At 42.3% G+C, this 17,928-nt stretch overlaps 1 protein-coding gene across 2 annotated transcripts in view; it reads left to right on the top strand.

Annotated features, from left to right (window-relative positions):
• ITGA9 (integrin subunit alpha 9) overlaps positions 1-17,928 on the top strand; it is a 339,039-nt gene that overhangs the window by 257,839 nt on the left and 63,272 nt on the right. The window contains exons 23-24 of one of the 2 annotated variants that reach the window (XM_075921785.2): positions 679-786; positions 1,950-7,873. In XM_075921785.2, the coding sequence (XP_075777900.2) occupies positions 679-786; positions 1,950-1,982 (141 nt within the window). In that variant the 3' untranslated portion in view covers positions 1,983-7,873. Of the gene's footprint in view, positions 1-678; positions 787-1,949; positions 7,874-17,928 lie in introns of those variants that run through there. The other variant, XM_006124025.5, reaches the window with a different exon arrangement.

Genomic DNA, 17,928 nt, shown 5'->3' with positions numbered 1-17,928 from the left:
TGCCTGAAACTTTTCTGTTCGGGCTAGACACTCTTTTGGATTACAATGAAAAGTCAAATCTTGTTCTGTTGAACCTCCCCAAAATCTAAACCTGCATTAAGGATGCTCAAGTGTATTCCTTATCAACACAGTTGTTAAACCCAGAGGTCCAGTAGCCAAGTTCATCAGTCCATGTTGGTTTGTGCTCCTTAAGAAAAACACACACAAATTATAATGCAGTAGTTATTATAATGGAAAGGAATTCCACTGATAGGGAAAGCAGTGCTCTTTTCATTCTTCTAAACAGTATTATTAACACATTCAAAATGTAATCATTGACCATGTCTCCATATAATAGACAAAAGCCACATGCCATTTAAGTTGATATGTGGTTTTTTGTTTACTTGCCACTGTACATCAATACTGTGTTCACTGTGTACACTGGGTGAAAATACTAAATATCAAAGGAGTAAAAATTAAACTAAGCCCTACTGCTGTATCCCGTGCATTATATAAGAGTTCTTAGTGAATACTCTCAAAAATGGGGAACATGAGTGAACTTTGGAAATATATCTGTAACCCCTGTTCCCTCTGAGTAATTGTGTAAAGTCAATGAAGAGAATTACAGTTCTGCAATAATTTTATATTTATGATCTTTTACATGTGTACTTGTATTTATATGCATTTTTACACTTTAAGGTTTACAACAGTGGACCAAGCACTCTCCCTGAATCTTTTGTTGAGATTTTGTTTCCTAACCGCCTCTCTGCTAGTGGGCCTGAAACTTTTCATATTCAGCAAATGATGGTGAGTACTTTGTCATGTTTCTTCAAATGGTAAAACTTCTTGTTTCTCACAGACACCGCATTAACTGCATTCTGATTAAATAATTTGCTCTATAGTGGAGTCTGATGCTAATCCACATGCATTTAGATCAGTTTTCTGATCATACATATCACCATACATATCCAACTTAAAACTAAATATAATATTTATATCATATTATGCATCATCGTTAACAAAAATCAGTTTTTTTTATGGTTGTTTATAGATGCTAGTAGCTACATTTAAAAAATTGTGTCTACCGTCAATAAAACCATCCCATGCAGATGTTCTGACAAAGGATTCACTTTTGGGGTTTCAGGAGTTCTTGGCTATGTCTACACTGCAGGCTTCTTGCATAAGAACTGTTTTGCGCAAGAGTTTCTGTGCAAAAATTCTTGCGCAAGAGGGCGTCCACACTGCCATGTGCTTTTGCACAAGAGCGTCCATGGCAGTGTGGTTGCTCTCTTGCACAAGAAAGCTCTGATGGCCATATTAGCCATACAGGTTTCTTGCGCAAGAAACCCCTGTTGCCCGTCCACGCTGTCTTCTTGCGCAAGAGCTCTTGGGCAAAAGGGCTTATTTCTCGTGGAGAGGAATAAGTCTTGCACAAGAAGCCCTCTTTTCCGACCCTTTACTGTACATTTACTTGTGCAAGAATGTGCGTGTAGTGTAGACGCCCCTCAAGTTTTTACGCAGAACAGTCGTTCTTGCACAAAAAGCCTGCAGTGTAGACATAACCTTAAAGTTTGGGTTAATCTGATAATATATCATTTTCTATATTGATAAGATAGTAAAAGGAAGAATTGGCTAGGTATCTGATTCATTCCTCTCCTGTAAAAATTCATAGTAATTGGATGTGTATGGGAAACTATTCAGAAAAGGAATAACCACCAAATTCAAACTCACAAGTAAGTTGGGAGACTTTCTGTGGTTGTTTTTCTAGTATTTTGGCTGGAAAAGTTGCTGCAGCTGCTCTGTGTTTTAAATGCAAGTGTTTCTGTCACTTGGATCTATGCAAATATATATGCAGTGGCATCTTTCTTTACACCTAACCAATATCCCTGTACATGCCAATCAGTTTGTAGAGTAATAGCAGGTGAAAAGGCCCACTTTGTATTACTACTTTACTTATGCCTCTTTTCCAGGCTTTGTACCTTGAAGACTTTGGATATTTGTAGAAAGATTTAGAAGCAGGGAGGGAAGAACCAGCATTATGTTACCTGCCAAAGTCGCTCAGATTGAGTCTATATTCAAGCCATTGAAGGGCTTTTTTTTTAACCTCTCATGCCTTTTTAATGCTTTGTTCAGCCTACTTTAAAATGAAGAAGACAGTCCAGACTCGGTACCATGTTGTCCATTATATGCAATGTGCTGTTTATATGTTTATATACTATGCACAAAGTACATTAATTTTATTTTACAGGCTTCTGCCCATAAATTTTAATACTTGCTCCCCATGGGACTGAGTTATGGGTGCCAGGGCAGATGTTAAAATTCCAATTTTAGGCTTAATCCTGAAAGTTGGAGTTATGCAATTTTCATTGGCATCATGACTTCTCAGGATCTGGTCCCATTATGTGTTGGAAATGTAGGTACCTGTTTCATGCTAACAATGATATAACCCTCACTTTCTCCAGATTATGACATGCTTTTCACTGGTATTACTGTTCTCTATCTGAGAAGATTATAGCATAGGGCCCCCGTCACTGTAGCATCCCATAAGCATTAGGGAACTTACCCTCACATATTGTCTGTGAGATAGAGGAGTGTTTTACAGATGAGGAGTTGAAGCATAATGAGATTAAGTGATTTGCGTGATGTCACACAGGAAGCCTGTGTCAGAGCTGACATTGACTCTATGTCTCCTAAGTTTGAGTACAGTGCCTTAACCACAAGACCACACTTCCTCTCTGCTAAGGTTTTATTGACTGAAAAGGGGAAATTAAACCATTGAACTTTTGAGGCACCATAGCACAAAACAAACATCCTTTTAAAAGAATTATATCCAAAAGCAGCAGATTGGATTGAACTTTGGAAAATGGGTCAGAAGTAGTTGCTTTGCAAAAGACTTTTGCAAGCATATTTACTAACAATTCCCATGTTTCTGATCAGTATGTACTTCCTTTAGCAAAAACATCAGCTGATGCAATTGTGCAGAAGAATAGTGTCCCTTTCATAGCAAAGTTACCTGAAAATTATTCTTTTGCTTTCACATTCTTAGGCTATGTCTAGACTATGATTATCTATTGGAAAAAGTACGCAAAATGGGCTTTTCCCATCTACACTGGCCCAAATTTCGGAAAATCCTCCTTTTTTGGAAGAGCCCTTCTTCCCCGTAGAAGGAGGAAGACAGGGCTTCCAAAAGAATGTGTCTGCTCTGTTGCAAAAAAAAAAAAAAAAAGACGCAAAGGAGCAGACGCATTCCCTGGACGTGGCGGAGTTTTTCTGGGATACCACTGGTATTCTGGAAAACCTCCATAGTCTAGACATAGCCTTAGAAGTCAACTTTCTTACACCTTTCGAATTGGATGGAGTTACCATTATTAATAATGATGTATATACAGTTGCGTAAACAATGTGAATAATTACTGGTTAATTGCCAGGATTTACTCTTAAAATTCATTACATAGGCTTCTTATGTTTTGATGTCATAACAAATATTTCTGAAAGCCATTTAATACTTGTATGTGCTTGTCAAAGTTGCAATTTATGGATGCAAGTACAGAAAGTAACTATGATGTACATTTGTGTTTAAAATGCATATAGAGTATAATGTGATCTATAATGTGCAATGAGCCAATTGTTCTGTATTGTGTGGATTATGTTCTTGCTCCATAATTCACAAAAACAATACAAAGAAAGTTGGATGCAGCCCATTAGAACTGTCTGTGTCTACTGGAGGTATTTGTAGACAAGATTATCTCTTTCTTTTTAAAACAGCTATACTTCTGCTCTGAGATTTTTTCTCTATTGTAGAAATCTAAAAGATATTATTTCTCAGCAGTGCAATTATGATTGCAGACACCAAAGGCTAAAATACTTTCTGCAGCTCTCTACCTTTTCCTTCCTGAATCACCCAAACAATGCTTGTTTATCCTTGTCCGCCTCCATTGTCCTCTTTTCCCCACCCACCCAGCAAGCAGTTGCTGGTAAGTGCTTTCTTTCTTATCAGCGGGTCAATTGCTGACAATAGAGGAGCTGGGTTATGCATGAAGCACATCCTGGGAGAGGAGGGACTTCCTAGCACGTAGGAAGTGAGACTAGACTTGCTCCTCCCAAGAAACTTGACCTGCTATATGACAACAACTCAAAACTTTTTTCCCTGGCAAAGCAACCTCAGAACACCCATAGGGCCTAAGAAGTTAGCAGTGTTCTATTATAATAATCTAACCATGCTATTAAAACAGCTGCTGCAGACAAAGGTGCCATTTGCACTCTAGCCGTGTGCGTGTGCGCGCGCGTGCACAATTCCAGAGTCTGGCCGTCTTTAGGAAATTCAGAAAAAACCTTTCTCTTCCCAAAGGCTTTTCCACCACTAGAATGACACTTTCAATATTGCTACTCCCAAACGCTAATCAATCAACCTGAAATAAATCAACCTACACAAAAAAGCCAAGACCAAAAGAGAATTCTAATAAATGCAAACAATAATAAAAAATCAAAGCCTTCAACTGTGAGAAGAGGATTTACTCTAAAAAGGAGATGTGCCAGAAATTCCATGAAGTCCATTTGTGACATTGCTATTGCTGTTGACTTTATGTGGGAGGCACTCAGATGTTATAGTAATGGATAGTAGTGTAAAATCCAAGCAGATAAGTAGAAAACATATTCCGTAATAATTTGCACTTATGTAGCACCTTTTCTTCAAAGATCTCAAAGCAATTTCCAAACATTAAAATGTCTCAGCTCCCCTGCGAGAGAGCACAAGTAATAAAGAGCTTCCAACGAATTTGTAGGATTGCAATAGAGAGCTAGTTTGAATTGTCAACCGACAAGCCTTTGTCTGGATAAACTGAAAGGACAAGAGACATTTGATACAGTTTTAATCAGGCTGCACCTTTATTATTAGATGCTTGGGATTATCTGGCAGATAAAGTATACAGGGCAGGTAACCCCATGATTATTCCATAATTACCTGGGGGCTTTTATCAACTCCCCCTTTTTTCCATCTAGGTCCCTCCAGCAAATGCTGGGACCTTACCATCCACTCCCCTCATAGGAGGACTTAGGTAAGCTATAAGAATGAGGGGGCTGGCTCCCTGCCATACCAATCTTAGGAAACCCCAATGTCCCCCCATTTGTTCCCTTAATGAACACCTCCTTTTTAGGCCTTTTTCCAAGTCATGTTTCCAGTCACAGTATGCCTTTCCTCTAGAGTGCCTGCACTGGACATCCACCCTACACTTAAAATAATACAGTTGTAAGGGGAAAATTCCTGCCCAGTACCTTTTTAAAAAAAGTGCAATACCCATAGTAGGTCTTGACGACACCTAGTATTTTCCCACCTAAAAAGGTAGGAGGGGGTGGGTCCTACTTCAGCCTGCTGTGTGTAAAAGGGAGGATTCAGGTTCAGGGTTACCCCTTTTAAGCCCTGCATTCCTAGGGAATGAGTCTTTAACCATGCTGACCTCTTTTTCAGCCATTTTTATCATCCCACCAGCCATAAAGCACTGTTCCTTTCATTCAGCCAGCCAGCCAAACATACCCATTCTCCCCTTCCCCACTTAAAGGTACAGGGCGGTCATTGTTTGTGGTAACCAAAAGGATGGTCAGCATGGGAGACTGTACCAAATTAACCAAGCTCTTGTTAAATTCACAGTCTTTGGTTACTTAGATCAGGTGATTCTATGGAGCTGGATCATGCTGCTTGTTTCGTATTTAATTTTAGGAAAACTATGTATGCTTGAGAAAGTCAAGAGCTTTAACAGTTGGAAAATGAGTTGGACTATTTAAATCTGGTGCAGGCAGAACCTTCATCCAGAGGTTCCATGCTTTGTAGGATTGTCAGATTTTCAGTCTCCATTCAAGTGATTCCTAGAATCAAAGGACAATTGCTTTAACCTAGATAGAGTGGTAGGTATGTTTTTTGATTTCTGGGAAGAGCTTACCATTATGAGCAACATGCAGGCCAACAAAATCATTTATCTAAAGAAATCTGTTTCGTTAGACTAAAATTATGACTATGAAAAGTAGTATTGTTGTTATTACTGAGACAGGGCCTCTACTAGGCATTGACCAGGTATATATCAGTATGATGCAGTCCCTGCCCAAAGAGCTTGCAACCTAAATAGGGTAGGAAAAAGAAATGTCCATGAACCCCAGCATACAAGTAAGAATCTGAGATAGAGAGATATTAAATGATTTACTCAAATGAACTGAACCCAGATCTCCTGAGTCCTTTGTTCTTCCTCTTCGATTTTTTATTCCTTCCTGTCATGCAGTTCCCATTGTCCTTCAACTGGGACAGATAACCATACTGATTAAAAAAACAAAAGGCAAATTATAAACATCTTTGAGGGATTTTCTCATGGTTCTGACTTCATTTCACAGAAGTTTTGCTGTTCTTTGATTAGGTGAAATCTGTATCATACCATTAGAAGAAAATTGATGCATTTAGGGTTAAAAATAGAACAGAGTAATTGGGGAAAGATATTAATAAATGGTAAAAGGAAACCAACAGTTGTTATATTTGAAGATAGCATATTAATTTATCAACAAAAATGTTCATTTCAATGTATTCTCTTCATGGGAAGAGTGAAACATCAAGTCTCAAGTGAAATCAATCCCAGGGTCATAGGTCTTTGCTGGTTGATGGCTGGTTACTTGTTAAAATCTCATTTTGTACAGTTTATTATTGCTTGCTTCCTTGCATTTGTCAGAAGAAGCCCAGAAAACTCAAAAGGGAGGAGTTACGTTTATCCACACATCTCATAAAGAGTCTCAAGTACATTCAGACTTTTCTTCATTTACGCTGTAAAAAGAAATTTTAGACTTCTGGAAACTTAAACGTAGTCACAGTCTCTGCTGCTGATCTTGGACTTGCTCTTGTTCTGTGTCAGGGATCTAAGGTTTGGCAACCCTGCTGCAGATGTTCAAAGTCTGAAGTGATAGGAGAATATTAGAGCATCTTAATTTAAAGTAGTTGTGCATATATGAAAGCTGCATTAGTAATATGAACAGACTGCTAGACTATGTTCCTAGACACTGCAGTCTAGGAACTTTATTTGCACCTAGCTAAAGTAACAGAACTCTCTCATAGCATCCCTATGCAGAAAACCTCATTTCTTGGCATCCATCGGAAGATTTGTTTAGTTTCTTTTGTTTAATGTTTCAAAACTTGGCTCTGACAAAATATGTGCACAGTGAGAGAATGCAAGGACGTAAACATCACTGATCATGCTCTATGTAGCTGATTGTCATCATGGCAGCTGTTTACTCTGAAGCTACTTGCCATCATTGAGATGAGGCCTGCATATGGAAATTCTAGAGTTTACACCAAGGATTAATTTAGTCCATTGTGCTAATAATCTCTTTGGCAGCTAGCTTATTGCAATAAATGCTGCGCTCGCTCTCTCTCTCTCTCTCTCTCTCTCATTTGGCATTTGTCCTTTCTTTCTAGTTCCTCCAGGTTACAGTGGTTTATGTCCATAAAGAAGGAGCTTATTCATTTGAGGGAGTGTTTTGTACAATACAGGTTGAACTTCTGTAGTCTGGCACTCTCTGGTCTGGCAACATCCATGGTCCGGCATGATTTTAGTTAGCTGGCTGTCCACTTGCCATGGGTGTGGCCAAGCCACCAGTCCTGGCTCTCAGAGTTTTATGCTATTATTTAGCTCTAATGTATCCCTAAATATCTTCTAAGAGCATAGTAAGCTCTTGGTAATGCTGCTAGACAATATTGACCTCCTGTGGTCCAGCAAATTCTTTGGTTCAGCACTGGTCAAGTCTAGGGATGTAAAGGACTAATCGACTAGACAACTATCTGATAAGCAAATGCTTATCGGATAGTCAACAGGATAGTCAACTAGTTCCCCCCCCCCCCCTATAATATAGAGGCAGCAAGGCGGGGAGGAAAAAGGGGGTACTTTAAAGCAGCAGTGCTGCACAGAGCCCAGGGTCAGCTACTCCATGTGATGCTGCCATTTTGAAATGCTGCGAGGAGCCTGACACCAGGCTCCCTGTGGCATTCAAAGTGGCAGTACCGCATGGAGCCCAGGATCAGCTGGGCTGACCCTGGACTCCACGCAGCACTGCTACTTTGAAATGCTGGGTGAAGCCTGGGATCAGCTGGGGAAGCTGACCCCACGCTCCATGCGGCGTGTCAGCTTTGAAATGTACAAGTGTCCCCAGAGAAGGCTTTTGTACATTTCAAAGAGGAAGTGTAGCATAGAGCCCGAGGTCAGCAGGACTTCCTATTGGTCCTGGGCTCCACGCGAGGTTCCAACTTTGAAATTCACAGGTTTTATCGACTACTTGACTAGCAAATTAATCGCTACTTAACATCCTTAGTCAGGTCCTAAGGGTGCCAGACTAGAAATGTTCAGCCTGTATTTTATTGACCCTCTTGCTAGCTTTAATTTCATTTCATTTTTTGGATGACAGAAGGCAATTGGAAATTGCTTCCTTTCTGAAGCCTTCCCACATTATCTTTTGAATCCCGTTTTGCCTTAGTATTGTTACATCTGGCTGAGGAGTATAGCATGCCTGTTGTGTGTGGCCTATTCTAGAGCAGCTTGGAGGGGTTCTGTGCATGTATGCTGGGAGTACAGTCCTCCCCAAAGACAGGCCTACCTCTGAGCTTTGCCCTTGCATGCTAAAGGTCAAAGGTGTTCCTACCATCAGCATGATTAGCAGAAGCATGTCTCAGTGAACAAGAATTTAGGCCCCAATTCTGGAAAATATCCCTTTACAGAAAGGGTGCTTAAGTACATGCTCAAGGTTCTTTCCTGAATCAAGGGCTTAAAAAGAAGCTCTCACAGAACAAAATATTGCTTGTTTGCTATGTTGTTGTAGCAGTGCTGGTACAAGGATATTAGAGAGAGAAGATGAGTGAGGGAATATATTTTATTGGGCCAATTTCTGTTGGTGAGAGAGACAAGCTTTTGAGTTTATACAGAGCTCTTATTGAGGTCTGGGAAAGGTTCACAGCGTGTCACAGCTAAATACAAGGTGGGATAGATTAATGCATATTGTAAGAGACTATTCATGGTTAAGTGGGAGGAACACCTCTAAAGTCATAGGACAAAGGAAGGTTGGTGAGTTACATATTTGTAACTCAGTGTCTTTATTAAGTCTATAATTTTTTTTATGCCAAGTAGAATTATGAATGTAAATTCCCAGGCTCATCTTTTGAAGGTGCTGTGCAGATTTCCTTTGGGAATGAGGACTGAGAATTCAGATGTAGGGTGATCATTTTGTGAAAAGTCCATATAGGTTAGAGGGTGTTTTTGTCTTTTTATTATTTTTCTGTCTGAATTAATCTAAGAGTATAGTGATCTCTTTTCCCCCCACATAGCTGTTATTGGAGTACTTAACTGCATTGGATGAGGTACACCTCTTATGAAGGTGATAGACAGGTTCAATGGATCTTAAAAGGTGTGTTATGAGAGATATTAATCACTGTAATACTGGAGATATGTCTGCAAACTTTGCATCTGTTGTTATGGCAGGGTTTTGTGCCTCTTTAAATTGTTGTATCCTGGCCTGTGGGGAACTTAGCTCTCTTATGAGCTTGGCAAGGTTGGGAGATTATTTGAAGGCCAGAATTGGGGCTGGAGAAACATTTCTTTCAATATGTGGCCTCCATTGAGTAAGGATTGGTATTATGTAATGATACCCATGCAGGTTTCAGTGTGGGGCAGAGGATAACAATTTGAAGTGTAGAGTCTGATGGTTTTCTCCCCCTGTATTGAAGAGGATTCTCTTGGGGTATTTGAAAGGCCCATTCCCTGATAAAATCTGCTTCTCTGGTGGAGTGTCCTTGTCTAGTGAAAGCAGTTTTAAGTGTGCTAAAATTTGTATTCTGAACTTTCTCCTTGGAGCATATTCTGTGCTATCTGAGTACCTGTCTGTAGATAACAGATTTATTGGAGTGCTGGACCTGTGAAGATAGGTGTGGTGATCCCTGGGGTTCTTGCAGATAGCTGTCTGTCAGGTTCCATTGTGAAGCTGATCGTGGTGTCGTGGAAGTTGATGCTGGTGTAGCAGTGTTCTAAAGAAAATTTGATGGATGGTTGTTAGTGGTTGAAATAATGGTGAAAATGTCTGAGGGAGTTTAGTAGTCTATTCAAAGGATCGTGGAATCAGAGGGCTGGAAAGGACCTTGAGAGGTTATCTAGCCCAGTCCCCTCTAGAACAATCTCTGGCTTTGTGGTGCATTTGTTCAGAAATATTTCTTGGAATTTTGGTTAACGGGGAGCTTCTAAGTAGTAGTTGTTTACCAGCATCAACAACATTTTATATTAGGGATGTCAGTGGTTAACCAGGTAATCGGTAAACATTACCCTTACCAGGTGATACCATACCAACAGGTTACAAGTTAACCAGTGGCCCGGCTGGGCTGGAGCAGCTCTCCTTTTACCTGACGTACGGTGTGGTGGCCCACTCCAGGGCCGCTCCAGCCCAACTGTGGGGCAGCCCCTACCCACAGGCCACCAGTTAACTGATTAAATGGGATTTTACATCCCTATTTGAAATAGAAAACAACTCTTGGGTAATGCTTTTAGTAAAGAGCAGAGAAGGATCTTTGCTTTAAGAATTTCTCCATGGCTATAAGTTTAAATTTTTAAAGAAAATCCCTTTGAAAGTGTTTCCTGCCCTTATATGTTCATTTTGTTCAAACAGTCTACTGAATGTGAATTCTGACAAAGTATTCATGAAGGCAGCAAATTTTAAGAGAATATTGTCTAAATTTTTTTTGGAAAGCACTTAAGTACTTACACCAAAAAACTTACTAATATGAGTTACATTTATCCAGACAATGAACTGGAATGGACCATGTAGTCTATGCATTCAAATTATGAGTATTGAATATTCCCAACAACTCATGGTCAGTCTATAAACAGAAAAAGAAATGACATTTGTCAGTCACTATACATTTTTTAACAGCTGTGACTCAGGACAAAAAGCTATTGATGTAGTTTGGTATTCTGATTAACACCTTGAGACGATTACTCGGTGTGGCTGTTTTTGTTCTCAAGAGAAAGAGATGCACATTATTCCCACCTTCATAGAATCATGGAAATGTCTGGAATCCTGGAGCCTTTGTGAAGGGAGTTGATTTGTTTTTTCCTCTGGGTATATGTGGATTTCACAGAGAAGGAAACAAGAAGTCTTGTCAAGTGAGCTAAATGTATGCACCCGCCTTTCTCAGATGCATGAAGGAAACAGAAGGCTGTGAATATATCATGGCAATCAGGAGTTTTACTGAGGCCCAATGAAAAATGTACAATATACTTTTTGTAAGTTTCCTGACCAGGGAAATCATCTCTCAAGAATTATTGAATCATAGGAGGGATAGAGTAAGCATTTTTTGTTGGTATGAGGGAGTGTGAGAATAATCTTCTTTCCCTCACTCTCCAATTGGTGGAGCTTTAACATCTCAAAATTAGTATGAAAGGAAACTTGAAATGAATTTTAACATAAAAGTTTCCTGACAGTTTTGATTTATAAGTCAATCTCCTGTTTACTGTAATTTGCTGTAGTAGCATCTAGTTTGATCAGATTTCTGTTTACTGTAATTTGCTGTAGTAGCATCTAGTTTGATCGTATTTGGGATGGATATACGTTTTGGAACTAAAAGTAGGGAAGTGGATCATAAGATAGTTGTGTAAATAAACTACTTCTTCAGGAAGTGTCCCCGTGGGTGCTCCACTCTAGGTGTCGGGCTCGTCCCGGTGCCACAAGTTGGAGAGTCGTCAGCTGTGGTTCAGCCAGACCGCGCGTGCACAGCAGCGCGTGCTGTTTGCGCCGTTTGCACCGTTTGTGAGCTTGTGCGCAATCCGGCTCCCACCAGTTCCTCCTAACCATTCACGGTCGCAGGCAGAGCAAACCCCTTCTCCTCAACTGTGACAACGAAATCTGTAAAATAGTTTTAATAGTTAGCCAATAGTTCATACTTAGTTAGTTATTAGTGTGTTAGTTATTTACTTTGTGTTAGTCTTAAAATTCTCTTCAGTTCAATATGCCAGGTTCCCCCAGTTTCAAGAAGTGTATGCAGTGTACACCATGCCAGCATCTGACGGATGCCTGATGTATATTAGATGCTTGGGCGAGAGTCATATACTTCAAAAATGCCCGCACTGCCCCAAGCTCACTGCCCAAGCAAGATGTGATCGCGAGCTGCAGTTAAAAGTGCTTCTTTTCAGCAAGACTTTACAGCCTGCTGACACCAAGCCGCCTAGACCATCAACGTCTGCGGCCCCAATGCTACGCCCAAGAGTGTGAGTGACAAGCCAGGTACCTCGGAACGAGGTTACCTCGGTATGCTGAACAGCACAAGTCCAGCCGTAGCGTTGCAGAGCTGAGCCCTTCCTCTCACAGGGAGGTGGCTTTGACACCAGCCGTAGCTCTAAGACCTGAGTCAGCCCCGGCACCTGTCAAACGAAAGCGTTTGGCATGGGCAGGCACGATCTCCTTAGTGCGGCCTGTGGCACCGACACCCGCACCATCTCCTCCAGCGTCCCAGAGTGGCTCATCCACGCCGACATCGGCACCAACCGCCCCGCCGACACCGAGCATGTCTCGGCGGAGCATGCTTGAGCCATCAACTCACGTTGCTATAGACCCTTTCATGGGTTGCGCAACGGCACCACCGCACCATAGATCCCGTTCTGCGGCAAGCCCATCACCGGTGCGGGGAAAGGCTAAACACAAGTTGAAAAGGATAATAACACCCACTCCATGCCCGGAACCAATGGTCTTCTCTCCTCAGCAGCAATCACCAGCCTCTCTGTCTTTTCTGTGCCACTTCTGCAGGAAACTCGCTCCATGTCCATATCACAACATCACAGGCGTTCGCCACAGTACTCACCGTCACCTCAACAATACTGCAGGCATTCATGTTCTCAATCGTATGCCAGGCGCAGATCTTGTTCTCCTAGGTCACCCACACAGTCGTCATATTCCAGATACCGTTATGACTCCAGAAGGTGATACACACCAGACTACTCCCCCAGGCATTATTACCATGACCATTATCATCACCATCGCGACTACCACTACCATCGATATTCTTTGGGGCACTCTTCCTCTAGATCCCCACGTTGTCATCAGCAATGCTCTCACAGCAGTTCCAGGTTACCAATGCCACCAGAGGCTTCTACACAACCGCCTACATCGTCTGGAGATGTTCCCCTTCCTCCTAGGCAACCAGAACCAGTACAAGTAACTGCACCTGAACAAATGCAGTCCCAGGCCCAATCTCCAACAGATCAATCTTCCTCGCCAGACGATGCAGTCTTCCCTGGTGAGTCTTCTCCCACAGATTACATTCGTCAATTTCATGACCTTTTCAAAAGGGTAGCAGAATCCCAGGAACTACACCTCACGGAGGTCCAACAGAAATAACATTGCCTCCTAAAAAATCTTCAGAGTTCGAAAATGGCATTACCTTTCGATGAGGAAATTTTAGAGATTGTGGACTATATCTGGCAAGCACCTGCCTCTTCCCAGCCCCCAGACAAGAGGTCAGACAAGAAATATTTTGTCCCTTTGAAGGGGATAGAACTTTTGTTCACGCATCTGCAACCAAATTCCTTGGTTGTTGATGCAGCTCAGCAAAAAGCTAAGACATCACAGCACAAAAACATTACTATGGATACGGAGTCCAAGCGACTAGACCTCTTTGGATGGAAGGTTTATTCCTCCACCACGCTCATCCTTCGAATGGTGAATTATGCTGCCCACCTTTCCAACCATAGCTTTGACAATTATTCCAAGCTGGTGGCAGTACTAGAGCATTTGCCTAAGGACAAGCAGCAACTTCTAAAATCAGTAGTCCAAGAGGGTTACGGGGCATCAACAATGGCTTGAAGATTTCCCTGGACATTGCCAACAAAGCAGCGCGTGCCATGGCAACATCGGTGGTAATGAGAAGGTCGTCCTGGCTGCAGTTGGCCTTAGTCCCTAAGGACTTGCAGACAAAGGTTGAAGACTTGCCCTTCAATAGGCAGAGTCTTTTCACCGAAAAGACGGATCAAGTGTTGCACTTGGGCAAGGACTACAGAACGACTTTGAGAATGCTAGGGATGTACACTCCCACCTATCACCGAAAGCGTTATACACCCTACTACAGACAAAGGCCCATCTCATACATGGGACCCAGATATAGGCAGCAAGAGCAACAGTGGAAGACCCCGACAACAAAGATGTAAACTGCAGACCGGTAGGACCCCCAATCCTCAGAACAACAGGCAGCAAGTTTGATGGTCCTATCGAGGGGCTCAGAACCATTCACTTGACATAGCTCCTGGGATCACAGAAGTAGTTTCATCACCGACTGAGACCTTACCCGCGCAGGTGGTTTACCATCACCACAGATCGTTGGGTCCGGGAACTAATAACATCAGGATATTTGATTCCTCTTCTTTCCCTTCCTCCTACCTCCTTCCCAACTCTGTCCCTCTTCAGGGACCCATCTCATCATGCCCTCTTAATCCAAGAGGTCACTCGATTCATAGAGATTGGGGAGGTAGAGACAGTGCCCGAACACTTCCAGAGCACGGGATTTTACTCTTATTTCCTCACACAGAAGAAGTCAGGAGGATGGAGACCTATTCTGGACCTTCGAAGTCTCAAATGGTATCTCAGGAAACACAAATTCAAGATGGTGACTCTAGCTTCTATGTTCCCGACGTTGAACACGGGAGATTGGTTCACGTCCCTTGATTTGCAGGATGTGTATTTCCATATGATGATACAGCCAGCTCACAGACACTTCCTGAGGTTTGTCATAGGCACACAGTGCTTTCAATACAAGATCCTCCTGTTTGGCTTCTTGTCAGCACCCAGGGTCTTTTCCAAGACGTTGTCAGTGGTCATTGCGTATCTTCACCACCAGGGCATCATGTTTTTCCCGTACCTGGGCGACTGTCTCATCAAGGCCCATACTTACGGCCACGCACTTTGTGCCACCGAAATCACAAGGCAGTTATTTTCAGACCTAGGTCTCGTACTGTACGTACCAAAGTCCTCACTCATTCTGCAAAGATCCCTCGTGTTCATTGGGGCATGAATAGATTCTATAATGGCCAAGGCTTATCTTCCTTTGGAAAGATTCCACAAAATACAGAGCCTTACGCAGACACTTTCCACCAGTCCAAAGGTACCAGTACTCACCTGCCTGCAACTCTTGGGGCACATGGCCGCCACAACATGCGAGACTACACCTCAGATGTCTACAGCATTGGCTGGCTTCCATTTATCGCCCAGGCAATCGCGATGTACACAGACTAGTGGAGGTACAATTAATGGTTCAACAGTCCCTGGTTCTCCCACCAACATGCTCTCCGGCGTTCCATTCTATCGTCCATACCCTACTGTTCAAGTCACTTCAGACGCATCTCTTCTGGTATGGGGATCCCACTGAGAGGGTACATTTGCTCAAGGTCGATGGAATACACAAGAAGCCCTTCAGCATGTAAATCTTCTGGAGCTCAGAGCAGTATTCAAAGCATGCAAGATATTCCTCCCAAAGATTCGTGGCCAGACAGTTCAAATCTTTACCGACAACACTACCACAGTTTATTACATCAACCATCAGGGCAGAGCCCGATCTAGATCCCTCTGCATGGAAGCCGCAAAGTTATGGGATTGGTGTATACTCCATGGAATTACCATTGTGGACACATACCTCCCAGGCAAGGACAATACAATTGCCAATGCCTTAAGCAGACATTTCTTTCCTCAGCATGAGTGGGAGCTCAACCCGAGGGTGACCCATTCCATATTTCAGCAATGGTGGCACCCTTCTATAGATCTCTTTGTGACACATCTCAATACGAAATGCCCAAAATACTGTTCCAGAGCCATTCTGGGACCTAAATCTCTGGGAGATGCATTTCTCATAAACTGGACTCACCATCTTCTCTACGCCTTTCCTCCAGTTCCTCTTCTTCTGAGAGTATTAGAGAAGATAATCAAGGACAGAGCCCCGGTGATACTCAGCCCCATTGTGGCCCAGACAGTCGTGGCTCCCCCTCCTCCTACTAATGTCCCTCCAACCACCATATCATTTACTGAAACAACCCGACCTGTTCACTCAACCAGGACTGTCTATGCCACAATACCAAATTGACTGCCTACACCTCACGGCGTGGTTCCTAGCTGGTTCCATAGCACAAGTCTTTTGCTCCCAAGAAGTGAAACAAGTACTACTCTATAGCAGATGCGAATCCACATGCAAAACTTACCTTTATAAATGGCGCCGTTTCCATTCTTGGTGCTTAGTCAATAACTTCGATGCAATGTCCATCCCAATGCATCGTATCCTGGACTATGTACTCCACTTACACCATTCTGGATTGGGGCTCTTGTCCATCAAGGTCCATCTCTCAGTGATTTCTGCATTTAGACAGTCAATTGAGGGTTTTTCAATCATTGCTCATCTGATGACTAAACGCCTCTTGAAAGGCCTAATAAATCTGCACCCCCCGCTCAAGAAGCTTCTTGTCCTATGGGACTTGGAGCTAGTGTTAGATACCCTCACTTACCCTCCTTTTGAGCCCTTGGCTACCATAGTGACATCCCTATGCTTACTATGAAGATTGCCTTTCTCCTGGCTATAACATTGGCCCAACGGGTGGGAGAGTTGGTGGCCCTCTCAGCCAACGTGCCATATACTCTGTTTACCAGCCAGGGAGTAATACTTCTATCTCACCCCAACTTTTTACCGAAGGTGAATTCAGAGTTCCATATTAACGAGCCTATAATACTTCCTACATTCTACCCCAAACCACATACCTCTAGCCATGAATTCCGATTGCATACATTGGATGTCTGTAGGGCATTGGCTTTTTACCTAGAAAGGACTCTCTGTCCTGTAGTCTAAATTGAATCTGCCTTACCATAGAGGCCTATCTATCTTTGGTGCATGAAAATGCTACAGGTAGATATCTAGGTCTTGCAGGGAAAACCAAAAATTTACTTAAATATAACTCAGCGATGTTCGGGTTCAGCATCTGCCTTTGTCAGCTGTTCTGAAATCAGGAAAGCTGCACAATAGAGACTCTCTTGATTCTTGTAAAGCTCCTCCAGTTTATCAAGTATTAATCTCTCCTTTCACCACATTGTTGCACCAAGTTGCCAGGTAGTGCTTGGAAGCTTTGCAAGGTGCTCTAAACCTAGCAGATTAAGAGTTCTAAGTGTGTCCTAGAAATGACCTTTTCAAACTCCATAAGGAAACCAATTTTTCTGCTTTGTTTTCAGAGCCTTTTGCTGATCCTCCAGCCAAGTAATAACATTAGCACAGCAGGTTTAAAAAACAACACAGGCTTTTATGCCGTGGAGAAAAGGCCTTAGAAAGGGACTGATTTGAGTTGGGTAGGAGCTGGGGTGAAGGGCCGGCTCCTAGCTTGAAGGTTATGGCAGAAGCTCTCTAAAAGAAGTATACATTACACCTTGTTCAACAATATATAGTGATTGAGCTTTTTAGAGTTCATAAGAGGAAGGAAGAACATAAATGTTAGTGCTTTTCTTCTGGATTTCAGTTGCTAAAGACTCGTGTGACTGTTAAATGTAAACTGTCCTTTTGGTTGCCATGTATGGCATTGTTCAGTTGTAGGCATATACTTCTTATGAGCAGTAAAAATAAATCAAATGCCAGCTGTTTCTTCTCTGTGCTTATGTAATGGTGCCCTCTGTCTCAGTAGGGAACCTTTCTTTTGTGTGAGTCTCAGATTTCAATTTTGAATATCTTTACTATTCTCGCTCAACTACTCACGTGGTGCCAGTTCTTGGATTAAATATCTCTTTAGGTGGCTGCTTGGTATTTGCAAGCAAATGGCAGTGGCAAATCCTGCCCTTGCAGAGCAATGAGAGAGAGTGGAAAAGCTGCCCCATTTCTCATCTGCTACAGGATTTTTCAAAGTGGGTTAAGAAAAAAGGCCAAGATATACACTTTACTAC

Source organism: Pelodiscus sinensis, chromosome 2 (genome assembly GCF_052426305.1).
Source record: "Pelodiscus sinensis isolate ZL-2025 chromosome 2, ASM5242630v1, whole genome shotgun sequence".
Lineage (NCBI taxonomy): Eukaryota > Metazoa > Chordata > Testudines > Trionychidae > Pelodiscus > Pelodiscus sinensis.
This window is presented reverse-complemented; position numbering and strand designations above follow the sequence as displayed.